Genomic DNA, 21,069 nt, shown 5'->3' on the forward strand with positions numbered 1-21,069 from the left:
AGTCACCAAGATCAAGGGGCCCCTTCCATGGGGTGCTTAAATGCAGTGACTGAAATTGGGGGGGCCCCAGTGTGGCAGGAAGAGTGGGTCTGCCAGGGGGCTGGCTGCCTGACCTAAAGGGTTTAGTCTAAATAGCTTCAGAATAGGAGAAACTGAGGCCAGGGCTGTGATGCCATTTGCCCAAGATCACCCAGGAGGGTGGTGGCAGAGCTGGGCCTACCCGGTCTCAGGAGTCCCGGGCCAGAACCCTAGCCCACAGGCACGGAAGGGGAAGTAAGGGGGGTGACCCACCCTGTGCCTGCTCTTCTCCCTTCTCATGCTGTTTTCTGGGCCCCTCTGATTTCCTCTCCTCCATGCTGCCAGGACCTGAGTGTAGGAACAGGTGTTCAGTTGGCTGGAGTTGGCTCCCCCCTAGTTCCAGGAGATGAATGGGGGCTACTGGGGAGTAGGGGGGGTGGGAGTCAGGTTCGGGGCCTCTTTGGGTAAGGGAAGGGGCATCTAGCCTTGACATTAGCCCCTCCACTACAGTCAGTCACCTGTGGCCTAGGCCCTCCTGGGGGTAGGTGCAGTGGCCCCCTCTTGCCTCTGGACCAGGCTGGGGCTCTCCTAGCCTAAGCACCCTCATCCAGTCCTCCGGGAGGTGGGGGTCCCTACACTGCAGTCCAGGGCCTTTGCCCTCCTGGGGTACCGGGTCTGTCTCCAGTGTGGGGAAACTCCGCTACCCCCATGTCCACACAGGCTGCTGCCCTAACCCACCTCCTATGGGCTGGCCCCCCAAACCCCACTCTGCTGCCCCCGTGCTGGGGGGTTCTCCTGGCCGTGGCTAGGCCAGGCTCCCCCACCCTTGTTGGTTGGATTCCCCCCCACCCACTCCTTCTGCACCCCTCCCCCCCAACTGCCTGCATGGGGTCACTTTGCACCCTGGCCGTGCTGGGCCCTAACTGCCCTTTAAGGCCTGGTGCATATAACTCAATATTGCCCATAGTACCTAGGGGGCGGGCCCTTTCCGTGGTCTCCAATCCTATTGGTCCCTAAGGGTTTGAGTGAGAACCTCAGTGGACAATAGCTTTTTAACAGTGTGTTTAAGTCCGCCTCCTTGTTGCACCCTATTACTATTGGTTCGTCGTCCATCCTCTCAGCCAATCAATCTCTTGCGAATCCATCAGCCCGCCTCCCCCGCGTCAGGTAATCGTTGCGATTGAGCGGTCTACTGTCTGCGGCTGGAAGCCAATCAGCTGCGAGAGTGGCTTCATGGGCAGCCCCTGCGACCAATGGCGAAGACCGCGCTGTGACGGGTTGCGCCCTGTGCTTCCTTTACCCATGTGGGCGAGCCTCCTTTATGCCCCTCCCTTCTCGGCCAATAAACGCTGAGGAGAACTGACGGATGTGTGCTGAGGCCAATAAGAAGGAAGTTTAGTGTTGATTGACATATACTGGGTAGGCGGGTCTCCTGAGTTGCCCCGCCCCACCTGATGTAGCCAATAGGAGAACAAAGTTATTTAACAGGCGTGCGGCAAACCCAATGGGGGGCGGCCGGGGGGCGGGGCCCTGCCCCGGGGCGGAGAGGCGGACGGAGGCAGCTGGCCGCCATCTTGGATGCCGCGGAGCCCGAGAGACGGCGGCGAGTGGGGGGAGGGGGTGGCGACCGGACTGATCGGCGGCAGCATCGCGACAGTCGGCCCGCGATCGGGGGGAGGGGACCGATCCCCGGGGCCCGACCGGCCCGCAGGAGCCTCCGGTGAGGGGGGGCCCCCAGGGGGGAGGGGCTGGGGGGCCCGGAGGGACCCCCTATGGGGAGGGGTCTATATGGGGGAGGGGCATGTAGGGGGTGCGGGGAATCGATAGGGGGAGGGGGCTATGGGGGTCCATGGGGACCCTGTGGAGAGGGGGGTCTGTAGGGTCCCTAGCAGGAGGGCAGCGTGCTGGGTGCTGTAGGGGGCCTATAGGGATCCATAGGGGAGGAGGGGCTATAGTGGGCCAGGGGGCTGTGGGGCCCATAGGGCCCATAGGGGTCTGTCGGGCGGGGGTAATCGGGTGTAAAGGAGGGGAGGAGCCGTTACTCCAACAGCGCTGTAAGGGTCGGGGTGGCAGGAGGGCTCCACGGGCCGGGAGCATCCCGAGAGGTTGCGGGGGGTGAGTGTTGCGGGTATAGGGTACATAGGGGCAGGGGGGATGTGGGATCTGTAGGGGAAGCAGAGATGGATGCAGTGGTTGTGCATGTGCGGAGGGGAAAGGCCCCCTGTCCCCTTCTCCCATTATTAAGTTGTATAGGACTTCAGCTCAGGCGAGGAGCCTAGTGGCTGGAGCAAGGGAGTTAGGATACCTAGGTCCCCGCTCCCCCTCCCCCAGGGGCAGGTAGCCTAGTGGCTAGAGCAGTAGATCAGCCAGCAGGACACCTGGGTTCTGTTCCCACCACTTCACAAAAGGGCTTGTTACTGGATCCCCTTTGGGGGCAGAGCCCCAGCCCTGGCCATGGATGGGATTGTGTGGGGCAGCAGGACTCTAACCATGAGGCCTGGTGGATGTGCAGCCCATGGGCTTTCTCCCTAAACCCCTCCATTGTCCCTCTCTGCCAGCAGCTCTGCCTCCACCCGCTCAGCCCTGGTGCCAGCTTGTACCAAGACAGCCAGGCCACGGGTGTGTGTGTGTGGGGGGGGGGGGGGGGGGGGGGGGGGCTGGGTTGGAAAACAGATGACTGCTCATAGCTGCTATTAGCCAGGTAAAGAATTTATTTGCCTTAGGTGAAGCCTCATATCCCATTCCACCCCTCAGAGCTGGCCGACCCCTGCCCTGCGGCCGGATCAGAGCTGCTGCCCCCTAGAAGGGTAAGGCCTCATGTCCCATTCTCTACCCCCTAGCCTACCATTCCCCCTGCTCTGGGGCCAGATCAGAGCCCATGCCCCCTGGGGGCGGGGGGGAAGAAGTGTCCAGTTCCCCAACCTCCTTTACGGCCGAAATTTACAAGGCCAAATCAGACTCTTGCTAGCCTTATCTTCCCATCCATGCCTCTGTCAGGGGATTTGATTTTGAGCTCCCCTGCTCCTCAGCCCTCTCAGGGGAGGTAGCCGGCAGAAGCGGTAGCATCCCCAGGCCTTTGCATCCCTGCTGATCCATAGGAGACAGGACCCCAGCTCAAAACCAACAGCTAAATCCATTGCAGTTTGTGGACAGTCTGCAATTTTTGGCTTTCAGACACTACTAGGCAACAGCCGCTGCTAAAAGCTGGATGCTTCCCTTTGGGGGAAGCTTGTCTGTTGATCTTCCAGTGCATTCAAACAAATTGTTGATTTCCAGGATGTTTAGATCTAAATTTAAAGGGGCAGTCTCACTCTGATCAATTTCAGGGCTGGCCTGGCCAGGAGGAAATTGACCAGGTCCCTCCCCAGATGCTCTGTAGCTCAGTTGTATTGGAATTGCTCTGCTGGTCAGTTTCACCCTGGCATAGCCAGGTCTCAGAAGCAGCCATGTCATTTCCAGGTGCACCGCTTACTCCCATTCCCCCTCGGTTGTGGCTGTGCAGTTATAGGATTAATTACGGGTTTTCCTCATGCCGGTCACAGAGCAGGGCCCTGCCGTGCCAGGCGCTGTACAGACACCAGACAGCCCCTGCCTCACAGAGCAGGCAGTTTTACAAGCCGATTGTGGAGGCGCTTGTGGGCAAGGTAGGGGATTGGGATGCCAGAGAGCCCCATTCTGCCACAGACTCCCTTTGCCCCTTTGCTCTCTCTGATTGTTTCAGGGGCGCCAAAGTCTTCAGTGGGATAGGGGGGGCTTGGGCTCTCCCTAGATCATTGGGTTTATGGCCAGTCTCATGAGAAAAGCAGTGACAGCTGCCCATCTGACAGGAGAAAGGCAAGCAGGTGCCATGCTGTGCTGTTCAGACAGCTCCCCGTGCCCCAGAGCCAGCCCCCTTCCAGCACAGTCCACAAGCCCAGTTCACAGTCTTAAGAAACTGGTGGCAGGTTAGAATCTAAAGGGATCAAATCAGTTCTCTCCACTTGGTGTGTAAAGGCCAAGGGGTATTTTAACTGGAGAAAATGTAGGCTAGTGGTTAGAGCAGGAGGGGCTGGGAGCCAGAACGCTTGGGTTCTGTCCCCAGCTCTGGGAGGAGATGGTGTCAGGGGGGCAGCTGGGAGCCAGGACTTCTGGGTTCTCTCCCCAGCTCTGGGAGGGGAATGGGGTCTAGAGCAGGAGGAAATTGGCCTGAACTCACAGATTCTACTCCAGCCTGTTGCATGACCCAAGGTACAGCTCAGCCCCATTTTGTGCCTCAGTTTCCCAATCTGCAAAGCAGGCCTAACAGCACTCACCTCTCTCCGTAAGCCCTGTACAAAGGGGGCCACTGCTGTGCTGTGGTTCTCCTCCCCCAGGAGGGCGCTCAGGCTGACAGCCCAGAGCCCACTCTTAGACCACTAAATCTTTATAGCCCCACTCCTTTCCCAGCATCCTATGCTGCAGCACAGGCTGTGGTTGGGGGGAGGGGCTCTCAACCTTCCTCCCAGTCATGTGCCTCTTTCACCTGTGTAGGAGCCTCCCACTTGCAGGCCCTAGACAGCCAGGCCACCTCTAGGTAAGCCCAGAGCCCTTTGGCCTCTTGCAAAGCACTTGGGGGGCACAGCAGCTATTCAGTAGACGCTGGGGCCATGGGGGCTAATGGGATCCCAGGGGGCACACGCAGGGGCCGTGGGGGGAGACTGCTGGGATCCTGGGGGCAGCTTGGGGTCCCCCATCCCAGCCAGGGGCTGATCAGTCACAAAGGGTCAGGAGAGCCCCGCCAGCTCCCTCTGTGTGGCTGAACAAAGAGAAGGTTCAGGGGGAGCAAACAGCTGCCCGGGGGCTCCTCGGGCTGGTAGGCACCGGTCTTACCAGGGCTGCTGGCTGGGAGGGAAAGCTCGGCCAGTTCAGAGTGGAACTGAGGGGCAGGTTTTTAATGGGGGGGGGGGTAATTAACATCTGGAAGGGTTGGGCCAGGTGTGGCTTCTCCATCAGTAGTAATTAGCCAATCCCGCTGGGCTCCTGCGGGGGTGGGGCAGACAAGATGATTCCCGTGGGGAGATGGCTGAGAATTGTCCCTTAGGTGGGGGGGCAGATTAAAGGGACCTGGCCATCTCCCTGAGGCCTCCAGTGTATTGTTAGGAAGCAAGGATGCAGGGGGGCTCCCCCCAAGCCTCAGGGGGGAAGGTTCTTTGGCGTGTGACACCCTCCCCCCGCCCCGGTGGTTTGCCTCCTGGGGAACCAGGAAGTGAAACTGAACAAACAGCCCTTAGCCGGTAATGCCCAGGCCCCTCGGGGAGGACAAAGGGGGTGGAAACAGCCCCCCCCCACGCAAATCACCTTCCCCTGGGGTCAGGGGGCAGATCAGGGGCCTGGCCGGGGCACCCTAGGCTGTGGCTATTCTCTGCCCCCCAGAGACCGGAGCCTATGCTTGAGCTGCCCTGAGTCACCCTGGGGGGCTGCCCCTCCTGAGAATCAGCCCAGGGAAGCCCTGTCTCCCCCCCCGCAAGAAAATAACAAACAGCAGCCGGACTAGCCAGGGGCTGAACCCGTCCAGGCAGCGTCTGAACACACAGGCTCAGGTCTCCTCCCCGTCCTCCAGTCGTGCACAGTCTCCCGGGCTTGCCAGTCCCGGGTCGCTGAGATCCGAGGTGGCTCCGTTCAGACTCCAGGCGCTGTCGGCTTTGGGGTTAACACCCAGCCGCACCCGAATCCTGCCTGTCTCAGCAGCCCTGGCCCACGCTGTGCCACGCCCCCTGGAGCCAGCCTCAGGGCCACCGGCAACAGCACCCTGGCAAGGGACCATGCAGCCAGCGTCCTGGCAGCCGGGCTCCTGGGCCAGCCGCTCGGCCCTCAAAACCTGCTATTTCATCGCTTGGCTGGGTGGGTGTGCGCAGCGCTGCCCCCTGCTGCTGGGTGGGGGTGTGGTTGTGTGTGCGGCGCTGCCCCCTGCTGCTGGGTGGGGGTGTGGTTGTGTGTGCGGCGCTGCCCCCTGCTGGGTGGGGGCGTGGCTGTGTGCGCAGCGCTGCCCCCTGCTGGGTGGGGGTGTGGTTGTGTGTGCCGCGCTGCCCCCTGCTGGGGTGGGGGTGTATGAACGAACTGCCTTGGTACAATTGATCTGCTCAAAGAATATGATGAGAGACTGGCTGACTGAGGGCGGCGGGGAAAGGGGCCCAGGGCCTCTCCCCCATAGGGGGCGCCGGCTCCCATCCAACCCCAAGGCAGGGACTGGCTGGCTCAGGGGGCAGGGAAAGGGGCCCAGGGCTTCTCCCCACTAGGGGGCGCCGGCTCCCATCTGACCCCCAGGCAGGGACTGGCTGGCTCAGGGAGGCGGGAATGGTCCCGGGGCCTCTCCCCAGTGGGTTGGGAGGCTGCATTGCCGTAACGGTGCTTTGCTGTCCCCTGCAGCGTTGGAGCTTTCTGAAGCATGAGGAGAGCCCCCCGCCAGTGACCCAAACATGGCTGACAAGAGGAAATTGCAAGGTAGGGCAGCTCCCCCCCGCCCTTCCCGGGGTGCGTGGCTGGGGGCATGTATGGGGGGGGCAGAGAGAGAGGCCTCTTCCCCCTCCCCCTGTGTCTTTTCCCTGCTTTGTGAGAGCCGGAGCGATGGAGTTTGTCGGGGCTGCCTTTAGAGTCGGGGGGCTGGGAGCCAGGACTCCTGGGTTCTCTCCCTGGCTCTGGGAGGGGAGATCTGGAAGCCAGGACTCCTGAGATCTATTTGAGGTTCAAACCATTGTGTGACCTCAGGCCCGGCCCGTCTCCCTCCCCTGTACCTCACACTGGGCTGGGGGGTGGGGGGCGGGAGGTGGCTGTAATTAGCCCTGTCGGAGATTGGGGCTGACCCCCGCCCCTCCGCTCCTCCAGGTGAGATCGATCGGTGTCTGAAGAAGGTCTCCGAGGGGGTGGAGCAGTTTGAGGATATTTGGCAGAAGGTAAGAGCTCCCCCTTCGGCCTCACCCCGGCTCGCTGCCCCTGGCTCGCTGCCCCTGGCTCGCTGCCCCACTCTCTCATCACCCTCCACCGTGCTCTCTCCCTGTCCCCCAACTTTTCTGCTTTTCTCTCCGGCATCGATTCTCTTCTCTCCCCCGGCCTCGCTGCCCCCCACACCACCCCAAGAGCTGTTTGTGTCTACACCCCCCTACCCCACATCACACCAGAGCAGGCAGCCCCCCCCCCAGCCTCCTGGGCCTCACCCCATATTGGATCCCCCCCAGCTCCCCCTCCCTGGCTATTGTAGCTCCCCAACTGATCCCACACCAGACCAGGGAGCCACCCCCGGCCTGCCAAGGGCGCTCTGTCCCACCCCCGTACCCTGTCTCACCCTCTGTCTCCCCCTCACAGCTCCACAATGCAGCCAACGCCAACCAGAAGGAGAAGTATGAAGCCGACCTGAAGAAGGAGATCAAGAAGCTCCAGGTAGGCCCAGCACTTTGGCCGTCTGGAGCCCTCGGGATACGTGGACTCAGCCGGGGTTGTTGGGAAAACTCCCACCTGCCCCAGAGAGACGGTCACTGGAGTCCTGACTCCCAGCCATCCATGCTCTAACCACTGCACACCACTCCCCTCCCAGAGCTGGGGCTAGAACCCAGCAGTTCTGCCTCCCAGTCCCGTGTTCTAAGCACTGCACACCACTCTCCTTCCAGGGCCGGGGAGAGAACCCAGGCACCCTGGCTCCCAGCCCCCCTGCTTTAACCACTAGACCCCACTCCCCTCCCAGAGCTGGGGCTAGAACCCAGGACTCCAGGCTTCCATCCCCCATTCTTTAACCACTAGGCCCCACTGCCCTCTCAGACCCAGGGATAGAACCCAGGCCTCGTGACCCCCTAGTCTCTCCTTGTCTTGCCTTTCTTCCTCCCCTTATTCTCCAGCGAGATCCTTGTGCTCCCTGCGATTCTCACCCCGCTCTGCAGAGGGCGTCCTCCCAGCTGGTGGGGGCTCATCGGGGGGGAGTGTCCTCGTTACCTCTCCCATGTACAGACCAAGGCTGTGTTGGCTGATGCCTCTAGGGGTCGAAGTGGGGCAGGGGGTGGGCGCCAAGGGCCCGTCTCTCTGTCTGCTGACCCCTCCCTTCTCTCCACCCCATCTCCGCAGAGGCTGAGGGACCAGATCAAGACGTGGGTGGCTTCAAATGAGATCAAAGACAAGAGGCAGCTGATAGACAACCGGAAACTCATTGAGACGGTAGGAGGCCAAAGGGGGTAATGGCCAGGCTTCAGGGCTGCAGCCTGTCGGGGTCAGGAAGGAAGTTTTGCCCCCGATCCAGACCTGTAACCGGCGGGTTTTTCCTCCATCTGTGGAAGCAGCAGCAGGCGGGGGGGCTGCGCTGCTCTGAGACAGTCCTCCCAGGCAGGTGTCTCTTGCTCACGTGCGGGGACTCGCCAGACTTGGGGGTGGGAGAGCGTCTCCCTCCAGTGCATGGGGCAGAGACCTGGGGGATTTTCTGGCCCGTCCTGCGCTGCCAGTGGAGCAGATCTCGGCGGCACCTCGGTTTTAGCGGCCCAGTTTAGCCATCCGCGGGCAGAGACGCTTCCATCTGGCGAAAGTCTCCGGGTGCTGGGGGAAAGCAAATGGCAGGAAGGGCCGGCCAGCTGATCTGGTGGGTGAGAGCGGGGGAGGGGGAATTTTGTGCCCCGCTTCCCGGCCGTCAAGGGGGTGGCGCTGGCTGGCTGCGTCTGGGATTGGTGGCATGGGCCTGTCAGGGCGGCCATAGGAACACTGCGCCGGCGGAGGCTCCTGTGCACTGAACCACTCCACACTCGCAGGAGGCAGCGGTGGGATAGTTGGAGGAGTGCCAGGACTCCTGGGTCCTCTCCCCAGCTCTGGGCGGAGAGTGGGGTCTAGTGATTGCAGGGTGGGGCTGGGAGCTAGGAGTCCTGGGTTCTCTCCCTGGCTGTGTGGGGGAATGGAGTTGGGGGGGGGGCTGGGAGTCAGGAGTCCTGGATTCTCTCCCCAGCTCTGAGAGGGGAGTAGGGTCTAGTGGTTAGAGCAGGGTGCTGGGGCGGGTCTCCTGCATTTCCGATGGCCCAGCTCCCCTTGCCAGCGGCGCAGTGTCACTCCTGCCCTGGCACAGCCATGCAGCCATCCCACAATGCTCCTGGCCTTCTCCGTGGGACCAGCGTACCTGACCCCCCCGACGGCGGGTCTCCATGCGCTGCGGGGGGATCCGTGTATGGGTCACCTCCAGCAATGCCCAGGCCCACTCTCTGGGATCCTGGAGCCCCCCCACGAGCAGCTGTGCCCGGCCCTGGGCCCTTCTCTCCCAGCACAGCCCCCACAGGGCTCCGTTCGGGGCAGCCCCGGCCATGGAGAGAACGGGGGAACGGGACACAGAGGGTTTAAAGCTCAGGGGCTGAGCGACAGCAGCTGGGCTCATGCCCCGTGGGTGGTGAGGCCTCCCCTACGGGCATCGGGGGTGCTTTCCCCTCCACCCACACACTCACCAGAGCCCCACCCGCCTCTCCAATAGGCCACTCTTCCCTCTGCTGTGATTGGCTGATGGGGCAGTGTGACATCACAGAGGGCAGCCAGCTGGCGGGGCAGAGGCAGGGGCAGGGGCAGGTGGAGTCAGATCTGGAAGGGGTAGGGCCGGACTGGGGCCTCTGGGGCATGAGGCTGGGTCCTGAATGACAGCAGGCGGCACGGGATAGTGGTGGGCGCACCAGGAGCTAGGACTCCTGGGTTCCGTGCCTGGCTCTGGGAGGGGTGTGGGGTCTAGTGGTTAGAGCTGGCAGGGGCTGGGAGCCAGGATCAGCTGAGAGGCTGCCAGGCGTGGCCAACCAGGGCTATATTTGCCATGTCCTGGACAGGATTGAGGGGTCGGGGAGCCTCTATGTCTCTTGGGGTCTCTTGATACCCCGGGCGGAGGTGGCGGACACCCCCCCCCCTCGGTTCCCCAGACACTGAGCCCCCCCCACCTCCCTCTCTCTCTTGTTCCAGCAAATGGAGCGGTTCAAGGTGGTGGAGCGGGAGACCAAGACCAAAGCCTACTCCAAGGAGGGGCTGGGCCTGGCGCAGAAAGTCGACCCTGCCCAGAAGGAGAAGGAAGAGGTTGGCCAGTGGTTAACGGTAAGGCCGGGGGATGGGCGGGGGGGGGGTCTCCTGATCAGCGAAGCAGGGGTCAGACTGATGGGGGCACGGGGAGGGGCCAAAGCTGTGAGGAAAAACAGGGTTCCCCCCCCCCCCCGCTGGCCCCAGGGGGCGCTGTGCTGCAAGGAGCAGGGGGGGCTCACACAGGGATGCTCCCCCCCCTCACAGTCATTGCTGGTCTCAAGGCCCCAGTGTGGGTCTCCGTCCTGCACAGCCTCCGCATCCCACCCCAGAGGGGCCCGTGGGGGGTCCCTGGATAACCAGCCCCTCGTACCAAACCCCAGAGGTGGTCGCATCCCAGCCCCAGGCGAGGGGCCCCGGATGGATTACTGCCTTTCTGCAGGGCCGTCGGAGGCTTTATATTTGCCTGCGATCTTCAGTGAGGAAGCACCAGAGAAGGCCCCAGGTAGTGGGGGGGGCGGCGGCTGCCGGGTATCTCACGGGGCTGCAGCAGCCGGCGCGTGGGAGCCCCCAGGGACTGCGCTGGGGGTGACGGTGTGCGGCTCTCTCCCCCCCCCCAGAACACCATCGACACGCTGAACATGCAGGTGGATCAGTTTGAAAGCGAGGTGGAGTCACTCTCTGTGCAGACACGCAAGAAGAAGGGGGACAAGGATGTGAGTCACCGCCTGCCTGGGACACAGGGAGGATGTGTGGGGAGGCAGCGTGGCGGGGGGCGAGAGAGCGGGGAGCTAGGACTCCTGGTTTCTATTCCGGGCTCTGGGAGGGGAGTGGGGGCTAGTGGTTAGAGCAGGGGGGACTGGAAGCCAGGACTCCTGGGTTCTATTCAGGGGCGGCTCTACAAATTTGGCCGCCCCAAGCAGTTATGCCCGGGAGGCGCCCCCGAGCCGCGGGAGCAGTGGACCTCCCGCGGGCATGACTGCGGAGGGTCCGCTGGTCGCGCGGCTCGGCTGAACCTCCTGCAGCTGCGGGCGGTTCGCTGGTCCGGCGGCTCCGGTTGAGCTGCCGCCGTCATGCCTGCGGGAGGTCCAGCCGAGCCGCGGGACCAGCGAACCGTCCACAGTCATGCCTGCGGGAGGGCCACTGGAGCCGCCGGCCGAGCGTCCCCTCCGCAGTCATGCCTGCGGCAGGTCCGCTGCTCCCGGGGCTCCGGTGGACCTCCCGCAGGCATGACTGCGGCAGGTCCGCCGGCCCAGCCTGCCACCCCCCCGGGAAAGGGCCGTCCCAGGCGGGTGCTTGCCCCGCTGGGCTCTGGAGCCGGCCCTGGTTCTATTCCTGGCTCTGGGAGGGGAGTGGGGGCTGGTGGTTAGAGCAGGGGGGCTGGAAGCCAGGACTCCAGATTCTCTCCTGGCTGTAGGAGAGGAGTGCGGGCTAGTGGTTAGAGCAGGGGGGCTGGAAGCCAGGACTCCAGATTCTCTCCTGGCTCTAGGAGAGGAGTGTGGGCTAGCGAGGGGGTGCTGTGGCTGGAGGAGAGGTGGGGTGTGGGCGGGGGGGGGAGCATTTCTCGGCTTGTGTCCATCTGCCCATGCCCCTTCCCCGTAGAAGCAGGACCGGATCGAGGGGCTGAAGCGGCACATCGAAAAGCACCGGTACCACATCCGCATGCTGGAGACCATCCTGCGCATGCTGGACAACGACTCCATCCAGGTGGACTCGATCCGCAAGATCAAGGACGACGTGGAGTATTACGTGGACTCCTCACAGGACCCCGACTTCGAGGAGAATGAGTTTCTCTATGACGACCTCGACCTAGAAGACATTCGTAAGTGTCCCGGCCCCCGCGGCGGGGCAGACCGGGGTCCGCGTTCCGCTGATCAGGTCTCTCGCTGGAGAGCAGGTTTTTCCAACCCCTTCGTCGTCCGCCTGGCTGGTCGCTGGGCCCTCTCCAGCTGATCAGTGTCCTGCTTGCGGTAGGGGCCCCAGAACCAGAGCCGGGATTGGGGCAGCCGAATCCAGACCGGAAGGGACCCCCTCGCTTAGCCGAACCTTCTGCCCTGCTTCCCGTTCCAGCCTGGCCGTTTATCCCCCTTCGGTCTGGTGCCACCGGCCCAGGGCTTCCCAGTGGGATCCAGGCTCCCCTCACCCTGCTGCAGATGCCTCCTGAGAGCCCGCTGCCTTTCTTCACGACCGTGTCCCAGCGGCAGCATCCTGCTACAGGGCTGGGGGGATCCGCCCCTGGCGAGCCCCTGGCTTACAGCTGAAATTCTCGGGGGGCCCCCGTGCAGTTTGTATGGTTAAATCTCATCATTTCTCTGACTCGGGTCCTGCAGGTCATCCCGTCCTGCCTGGGGAAAGCGCCGCTCCTCTGGAGTGATGCCGCCCCCCTCCGCCCGTGTGTCACCAGCCGATTTCGCTCGCACCTTCCTGCTCTCCATGGCTCGTCCCTCCCGCCCCCTTGTCAGTTTCACACCTGCGATCACTGAGGAGGACCCGCCTTGTGTATCAAGGGGGCACAGGGAGGGGAGCGGCTGCTCAGAAATCCTGGCGCAGATTCCCCCTGGAGCCAGGGCTATGATTGGGCTTTGCCTTTGTGTCGATCAGAGGCGAGATCCCCTCCGAGCAGCGACCGCACAACCCGGGAGTCCCCACGGTTCCAGTTGCCCCAAATGTGGCTTTAAGGGAGTCCCAGATCCCACCGACGGCTTGTTTAATTTCCTGGCATCTTTCTAGAAAGGCCTGGAAATGTTCCGATTCGGCTCTTCCCGGATTACGTGTGGTGGAGCCGGGGAGGTGGTGCCTGGGTGCTTTGCAGCTTGTTAATCACCTGGCTAGAGGTGTTGGGGTTTTATCCCAGAGCAGTTTTCTCCTAAGTGTGTTCAGGCCATTGGAGTTTACAGAGGGTTTAGAAGAAATCCCTCCCGTCCATTCCTGAATTGGAACATCGCCCTCCATCCAAAGCATCCCCCAGGCGAGCAGGGAGACAAGACCAGAGCTGGGAGGTCTCAGATCCCTGGGTGTGTGGCCTGGGAGAACTGTGTTGGAACAGATCTCCAGGTATCTCCCCGGAAAAGCAGGGCAGACCAGACGCAGGCCCATGGCGGGATGCCGGCGTCTCTGCCTAACTGCGTCTCGTTCTGCTCCCCGCCCCCTTCCAGCGCAGGCTCTGGTAGCCACCTCCCCGCCCACCCACAGCCACCTGGAGGACGAGATCTTCAACCAGTCCAGCAGCACTCCCACCTCCACCACCTCCAGCTCGCCCATTCCGCCCAGCCCTGCCAACTGCACGACGGTAAGGAGCTCCCCCCGCCCCGCCTGGCACGGCCCTGCCGCCCGAGTCCTGCCCCAGCGGGATCCGTTGCCCAACCCCGTGCAAAATGGGACAGTGCGAGGCCTGCACCGGAACCGGGACTCCCAGCCAGCCAGCGTAACCCAGCGGCAGGGGTGCTGGGTCGGTGTCCCTTAAGGAAGGCAGCATTGCCTAGTAGGGAGGGGCTGGGAGCCAGGACGCCTGGGTTCTCTCCTGGCTCTGGGAAGGGAATGGGGTGTAGTGGTTAGAATGGGGGGGCTGGGAGCCAGGACACCTGAGTTTTCTCCTGGCTCTGGGAAATGGGAGGCCACACCAGGCCTCCAGTGCCATGGGTAGGGCAGACCCAACCGGCAGAGGGAGACATCAGTGCGTCGTGTACTGGCTGCCCCGCGGCAGGGCTGCTCCCCCCCCATCTCCACGGGGAGTGGCAGGGCAAGCACTGACTGTCCTCCCCACCCCCAGGAGAATTCGGAAGATGACAAGAAGAGGGGGCGGTCGACGGACAGCGAGGTCAGTCAGGTGAGTGACTCGGCAGGCGCCTGCCTGCCCTTATGCTGGGGAGTGGGGTGGGGTGTTGGCTACGGATCAGAGCTTGGGGCTTTCACCAGGACTCCTGGCTTCTCTCCCTGGCCCTGGGAAGGGACGGGTCTAGTGGGTGAGAGCAGAGGGTCTGGAAGCCAGGACTCCTGGGTTCTCTCTCTGGCACAGGGAGGGGAGTGGGGGTGAGTGGTTAGAATGGAGAGGGGGTAGTACTGGGATCCAGGACTCCAGGGTTCTCTCTCTGGCACGGGGAGGGGAGTGGGGGTGAGTGGTTAGAGTGGGGAGGGGAGGGGATAGGGCTGGGAGCCAGGACTCCTGGGTTCTCTCTCTGGCACAGGGAGGGGAGTGGGGGTGAGTGGTTAGAGTGGGGAGGGGAGGGGATAGGGCTGGGAGCCAGGACTCCCGGGTTCTCTCTCTGGCACAGGGAGGGGAGTGGGGGTGAGTGGTTAGAGTGGGGAGGGGAGGGGATAGGGCTGGGAGCCAGGACTCCTGGGTTCTCTCTCTGGCACAGAGAGGGGAGTGGGGGTGAGTGGTTAGAATGGAGAGGGGGTAGTACTGGGATCCAGGACTCCAGGGTTCTCTCTCTGGCACAGGGAGGGGAGTGGGGGTGAGGGGTTAGAGTGGGGAGGGGAGGGGATAGGGCTGGGAGCCAGGACTCCCGGGTTCTCTCTCTGGCACAGGGAGGGGAGTGGGGGTGAGGGGGTGGAGTGGGGAGGGGCGGGGATAGGGCTGGGAGCCAGGACTCCTGGGTTCTCTCTCTGGCACGGGGAGGGGAGTGGGGGTGAGGGGGTAGGGCTGGGAGCCAGGACTCCTGGGTTCTCTCCCGGCTCTGGGAGGGGAGTGGGGGTGAGGGGTTAGAGTGGGGGGGTGGGGTCTGGGAGCAGGACTCCTGGGTTCCCTCTGGGCTGGGGGCAGGTCTAATGCAGGGTTTGGTGGGACTTTGTGGAGAAGCCTGGGAACATGGCTGCCCCAACTGTTTGGGCTGGGATTGGGTGGGGCTGCCCTAGCCCCGCCTCCTCCTGCTGCTTGTTGGGGGGCTGGGATCACATGGGCTCTTAGCCCCGCCCCCTCCCAGTCTCCTTCCAGTGAGGTGCAGGGCGGGGCCGCTGCCACCTGGGCTGGCCCTGGGAGGCTGCAGGGATGGCTGCCTTGGGGCCAGGCTACCCACCTGCAGTGAGCTGGGGAGGGCAGGGCATGGAGCTCTAGTGGGGTCAGAGGGGGGGGGGCATGGGGCTCTATGAGGGGGGCTGTAAGGACTCAGGTGGGGAGGGGTTGGGGGGGACTGTGGGGCTCAGGTGGGGGCTATAGGGTCTCAGATTGGGAATGCTGTGGGGCTCAGGTGGAGAGGAGTCAGAGTGGGGGGCTGTGGGAATTCACGGAGTGGGGGGCCTGTGGGGCCTAGGTGGGGAGGGGTCAGAGTGGGGGGCTCAGGTGGGGGCTATAGGGTCTCAGATTGGGGGTGCTATGGGGCTCAGGTGGGGAGGAGTCAGAGTGGGGGGCTGTGGGGTCTCATAATGGGGGGCTGTGGGGCTCAGATGGGGGATATGGGGTCTCAGAGTGGGGGGGCTGTGGGGCTCAGATGGGGGATATGGGGTCTCAGAGTGGGGGGGCTGTGGAGCTCAGGTGGGGAGGGCTCAGAGTGGGAGGCCCATGGAGCTTGGGGGGAGGAGTCAGAGTGAGGGGGCTGCGGGGAGCAGTGTGTGTCTGGGAGGGGGCTCAGGTGCGGGGCGGGATCAGCAGTGGGGGGTCCAAGCGAGTTCCCCCCACAGACCCACACGGGCGGGGGGCAGAGCGCACTCATGCACACAGACAGCGAACGGGACAGAGAGACGAACCCCCCCCGCCCCCCCAAGTCTGGCTCGGTTGCATAGAGGGTGCCGTGCCCATGGCTCTCAGCTGCCAGCGTGGGGCCCAGCAGCGCTGCCAGGCCGCAGAGGCAGAGACCTTGTGGCAGGGAGTTGCGCAGGCTCCCGGCGTGTCTCTCGCGCGGGGTCGCAGGTGCCCCCGGGGACCAGCCAGTGCCATCTTGCAGCAGGGAGTTCCATGCTTGCCGTGTGTTTGTGCAGCAGCGGGGCCAGGGCCCGGTCCCTGGCCGCACGTAACAATCACAGAGCTGGGACAGAGGCTGAGTGACTCGCCCAGGGTTGCCCTGGCAGGCTGTGGCAGAGTGGGGTAGGCAGCCCGGCTCTGCCAGGGCCCGGGTAGGGCCCTGCCCGCTCAGCAAGCCTGCCTGCCTTATCCGGGGGTGGGAGCACGTGGCTCCTGGGAGCCAGGACTCCTGGGTTCCATCCACAACGCTGGGAGGGGAGTGGGGTCTAGTGATTAGAGCGGGGGGGGGGGTCCAGGAGCCAGGACTCCTGGGTTCCATTGAGGGCTCTGCGGGGGGGAGCAGGATTAATTCTCTGTCTGTCCCCACAGTCTCCCGCGAAGAACGGTTCGAAAAGCGTCCACAACAACCACCCCCCACCCTCGCCGGCCGTCACCCCCAGCTACCAGCTGGGCAGCAGCTCCAGCACCTCGTCCTCGCTGGGCAACGGCCCGGGCTCCAGCAGCAACGGAGCCGTGTCCAACAGCAGCGGGGGCACCGGGGCCAAGGCCGTCCCAGCTGCCGGCCACACGCCCAGCACCCCCACCCCCTACGCCCAGGCCGTCGCGCCCCCGCCCCCCGGTGCCAACGCCTCGCAGCCCCGGCCTCCCAGTGCCCAGCAGAACGCCAGCAAGCAGAACGGAGCCACCAGTGAGTGCGGGGGGAGGCTCAGAGAACGGGTCCCTGGTCTATTGCCCAGCTCTGGAGGGCGGGAGTGGGGTCTAGTGGTTAGAGCCGGGGAAGCCAGGACTCCTGGGTTCTGTCCCCAGCTCAGGCAGGGGGAGTGGGGTGTAATGGTTACAGCAGGGGCTGGGAGCCAGGACTCCTGGGTTCTCTTCCCAGCTCAGGCAGGGGGAGTGGGGTGTAGTGGTTACAGCAGGGGCTGGGTGCCAGGACTCCTGGGTTCTGTCCCCAGCTCAGGCGGGGGAGTGGGGTGTAGTGGTTACAGCAGGGGCTGGGCACCAGGACTCCTGGGTTCTGTCCCTAGTTCTGGCAGGGGGATGGGATCTGGTGGTTGATGTGGAGGAAGCAGGACTCCTGGGTTCTGACCCTGGTTGGGAAGGGAGGCGTCTCATTGGCCTGATTCCCTGGGACTTTTCAGACTCAGCCATAGGGAGTTTAGACCATGGGATGCTCTCTTACCCTGCCCCCCACCCCCTGAGCTGTGTCTCCACCCTCCACCCCCCAGGTTACAGCTCCGTGGTGGCTGACAGCACGTCTGACTCCGTTCTTGGCAGCAGCGGCCCAGTGCTCCCCACCCAGCCAGTGGCCCACAACCCGCCCAGCAGCGCTGCGTGAGTATCTGCCTGGCGGCCGTGCCCCCCAGCACCCTGCTGGCCACTGACTGACGCTCTCTCCTCTCCCCCAGGAAAGAGCCCAGCGGAGCCCCCGCGCCCCCCAGTGCCAGCTCTGGCCTCCTGGTCCCCATGACGGTGAATACCCCGAGCTCCCCGACCCCTTCCTTCTCCGAGGCCAAGCCGAGCCAGCCGCTGCTCAACGGGCCGCCCCAGTTCAGCTCCACGCCAGAAATCAAGGTGAGCCTGCCCCATCTGTGTGGGGGGATGGGGGGCACCTCGGGGGCTGGGGAGGGCACAGTCACAGGATTCCCTCCCACCCACCCACCCTGTCTGTCACTTCCAGGCGCCCGAGCCCCTGAGCAGCTTGAAATCCATGGCAGAGCGAGCAGCCATCGGATCCAGTATAGAGGACCCAGTGCCATCTCTCCACCTGGCTGAAAGGGGTGAGGACTCCTGGGTTCTCTCCCCAGCTCTGGGAGGGGAGTGAGGTCTAGTGGTTAGAGCAAGGGGACTTGGAGCCAGGACTCCTGGGTTCTCTCCTCGGCTCTGGGAGGGGAGTGGGGTCTCAGGGTTAGAGCAGGGGACTGGGAGCCAGGACTCCTGGGTTCCATCTCCAGCAGGCTCTCAGGCTTTCGGGCCTTGTTGGAGCACAGGAAGGGGTTCCACCCACACACATGGGTCCCAGTGCAGCTGATTGCATTGTGAAACATGCAGAGTTTCCAGGTGAGGGGTCCCTGTAGGACCAGCCCCTATGCCCCACCCGAAAGGTGGCTGCATCTTGGCGCCGGGCGAGGGATTATTGCATAAACTGGTTTTAAAGCTTTGCGCTCCCAATGCTCTCTGAAGAATCTAACAGGCTGTCTGTCCCCCCAGCAGACATTTTAATTAGTAGCACGACCTCGCAGCCGGCCTCCAGCCAGCAGCCTATCCAGCTGTCGGAGGTGAACATCCCTCTCTCCCTGGGGGTCTGCCCCCTGGGACCAGTGCCCCTCACCAAGGAGCAGCTCTACCAGCAGGCCATGGAGGAGGCAGCCTGGCACCACATGCCTCACCCCTCGGACTCAGAGAGGATCCGGTAAGGCGCAGTCCCTGGGGCGTTGGGAACTTGGAGAGAGCAGGACTCCTGGGTTCAGTCCTCAACTTTGAGCAGGGAGTAGGGTCTAGTGGTTGGATCCGGGGGGTGGGAGTCAGGACAGCTGGGTTCTCTCCCTGGCTGTGGCAGGGGAGTGGGGTCTAATGGTTAGAGCGGGGGGAAAGGGGTGCTGGGATCCAGGACTCCTGGATTCTATCTCCAGTTCAGGAGGGGAGTGGGGTCTGACAAAGCGGGAAGGGGATTGGGAGCCAGGACTGCTCTGTTCTGTTCCCAGTAGACACCGTGCTGCTCCCCCTCCCATCAGGCTGTCTAACCCCCTCCCCCCACCCCCGCAGGCAATACCTGCCCCGGAACCCCTGCCCGACCCCCCCTTACCACCACCAGATGCCTCCGCTGCACTCGGACACCGTGGAGTTCTACCAGCGGCTCTCGACGGAGACGCTCTTCTTCATCTTCTACTATCTGGAGGTACAGAAGGGCCCCCTCTGCAGGCTAGAGCGCTCTATAGTCCCGCCCTGTCTGGCCGCCGCTGCCGCCTTTCCCTCGGGCAGGAGGGGCGAGGTGGGTGACTGCTGCCAACGTGTCCCCCCCACCACTGCTGGCTTTGCGCATCGGCCACCTGACACCCCCCCCTCCCTGCAGGCACGGATGGTACGCTCCATCCCTCCCCTTCCCCCCCATTGGTACCTGCAGACACTCATACCCCCCCCCTTGGCCACCTGCAAGTGGTATGTGCACGGGGAACTCCCCTCCCTGCAGGTGTGAATGGTATATTCCCCTCTCCTACCATTGGCAGGTGCCAAGATCCACTCTCACACACACTATCCACCTGCCTCTGGTATGTGGGAGGGAATCCCCCCCAGGTGCTGATGGTACAGTCCCCCTTGACCATCCCTGTGATTGGTACATGCCGAGACATGCACCAACAACATGGGACAAGGGCTGTGTATGCCAAGAGTTTCCCCCGTCCCCCCATGCCCAGAGCATTTGGTACGTGCTGAATGGTGCTATTGCTTTATTTACTCGTTGCTGGCTGTGTAGCTAGTCGTCTGCCTCCCCCAAAAGGAGACTGCTAATGGTACATTCCCCTTCTCCCCTGCTGCCTTTGGTACTTACCAAGCCACTGCCCACCCCCACACTAGTGGTATGGGCTGAACCATGCCCCCAGGTCCTGTGGTCTGGTCCCAGCTGCCTCCTGTGTCAGTGGTACATGCCAAGCCATTCCCCCCAGGTCCAGTGGTACATGCCTAGCTACCCCCTGAGCCAGTGGCACATGCCATCTGCTACCCCTCATCCCCTGGCCTCGTAGTTGGGTCCCAGTTGCCCCCCTGAGTCAGTGGCACATGCCATCTGCTACTCCCCCAACCCAGGCCCTGTGGGGCGGGGGTGTCCCAGCTGCCCCGAGTGCTGCCCCCTGCTGGCCGGCGGTGTGACGCGCCTGGTTCTCTCTCTCCAGGGTACCAAGGCGCAGTACCTGGCGGCCAAAGCCCTGAAGAAGCAGTCGTGGCGCTTCCACACCAAGTACATGATGTGGTTCCAGCGGCACGAGGAGCCCAAGACCATCACGGATGAGTTTGAGCAGGTTAGTGCCTCCCCCTCCCCCCGGAGCCCCCTCTGAGCTGCTGCCCCACAGGAAAATGCAGCCACTTCTGGGGTGGGGCCACTGACCTGGGGGAAGGGAGTCAGTCAGAGACCCTACTATCACAAGTCACAGCAGACTCCTCTGTAACACAGCAGCCCTCTCAGCCCTAGCACCCAGGGGGAGACCCTACAATAACAAACCGACACGTACCACACTCTGCATGCAGCTGAGACCCTCCCGTAACAGCCCAGCATGTTTAGGCCCGAAATCAGGCCGTGGTATGTGCAGCACCACAGGCTCTGCCTGTCTGTCCGTCTGCTGATGCCTCCCCCCCTCCACGTTCCCCCCTCAGGGCACGTACATCTACTTCGACTATGAGAAATGGGGCCAGCGGAAGAAGGAAGGGTTCACTTTCGAGTACCGCTATCTAGAAGACCGCGACCTGCAGTGACGCCTGCTCACCCCCCAGGGGGCGCCAGCCTTCCAGAGTCACGCGGGCGGGACATCGGGGCGTGGGGGGGGGACGAGAGGCCAAACTCGCCTCCCCCACCCCCATTCCACCTCACCACCCCCAGGCGGGGGCCCCCTCCGGCCATCCGAACCCTTTAAATGCATGCAGTTTTAAAAGACAAGAACAAGAGGGGGGGGCTGTGAAGGGAGGGGAATCAGCCATTCCCTGGCCCCCCTTCCTGGGTGAGTGTTGGGGGGGGTGGGCAGAGGGACACGCGCAGGGACACAAAAAAGTGAACAAAGATGACCTTGGGGGAGGGGCGTTAAATCATTTGGCTTTTTTAAAAAAAAAAATTAAAACAGCAAAAAATCCAGCAGAATTATTGTAAACCCCCCCCCAAAAAAATTCCTCTGGGGGGGGCCCCAAACCCTACCTCCCCCTCAATTCCCACCCCCCTGCTCTCCCATTTTTCGTCTCCTCCCCACTCCCATGAGTTTTCAATCCAGCCCCAAAGCAGATCAGCTGGGTTTTCCTTGGGGGAGGGACGGACCGGAATTCAAAAGGGGAGGCTGGTTTTTCTGATTGCTTTTCCCCCCCTTCTCCCGAGGTGCTATGCAGCCGCTGAGGGCCGGGTGTTTAAAATATTTTTCGTAACCCTATTTTCATTTTGGAAAATATTTATGAATAAATAGTTTTATATGATGTCTTCTCACGCAAGAAATGGGGGGGAG

At 63.0% G+C, this 21,069-nt stretch overlaps 1 protein-coding gene across 9 annotated transcripts; it reads left to right on the forward strand.

Moving 5' to 3' along the window:
• Positions 1 to 1,585: 1,585 nt before the first annotated feature.
• On the forward strand, positions 1,586 to 21,040 carry CNOT3 (CCR4-NOT transcription complex subunit 3). 9 transcript variants are annotated; one of them, XM_044988553.1, is made up of 19 exons: positions 1,603 to 1,738; positions 2,742 to 2,825; positions 6,403 to 6,477; positions 6,859 to 6,926; positions 7,336 to 7,410; positions 8,086 to 8,175; positions 9,931 to 10,059; positions 10,602 to 10,697; positions 11,584 to 11,803; positions 13,137 to 13,270; positions 13,751 to 13,807; positions 16,247 to 16,565; positions 17,104 to 17,209; positions 17,284 to 17,449; positions 17,556 to 17,655; positions 18,086 to 18,287; positions 18,641 to 18,866; positions 19,762 to 19,887; positions 20,240 to 21,040. In XM_044988553.1, the coding sequence occupies exons 3-19, from the start codon at positions 6,453 to 6,455 to the stop codon at positions 20,336 to 20,338; spliced, it is 2,238 nt and encodes a 745-aa protein (XP_044844488.1). In that variant the 5' UTR covers positions 1,603 to 1,738; positions 2,742 to 2,825; positions 6,403 to 6,452; the 3' UTR covers positions 20,339 to 21,040. The 9 variants fall into 9 exon arrangements, with proteins under 9 accessions (XP_044844492.1, XP_044844487.1, XP_044844491.1 ...); XM_044988554.1 differs by having other exon boundaries at positions 1,605 to 1,738; positions 2,773 to 2,825; XM_044988557.1 differs by lacking the exon at positions 2,742 to 2,825 and having other exon boundaries at positions 1,586 to 1,738; positions 11,590 to 11,803.
• The last annotated feature ends 29 nt before the right edge of the window (positions 21,041 to 21,069 follow it).

The sequence above is a fragment of the Mauremys mutica genome, chromosome 15 (genome assembly GCF_020497125.1).
Source record: "Mauremys mutica isolate MM-2020 ecotype Southern chromosome 15, ASM2049712v1, whole genome shotgun sequence".
NCBI lineage: Eukaryota > Metazoa > Chordata > Testudines > Geoemydidae > Mauremys > Mauremys mutica.

Coding starts and splice junctions, on each gene's coding strand:
- CNOT3 (XM_044988552.1), top strand. CDS start 6,453: ATGGCTGACAAGAGGAAATTGCAAG. Junction 7,411..8,085: donor AGGAGATCAAGAAGCTCCAG/GTAGGCCCAGCA, acceptor CCATCTCCGCAG/AGGCTGAGGGACCAGATCAA. Junction 10,060..10,601: donor AGGTTGGCCAGTGGTTAACG/GTAAGGCCGGGG, acceptor CCCCCCCCCCAG/AACACCATCGACACGCTGAA.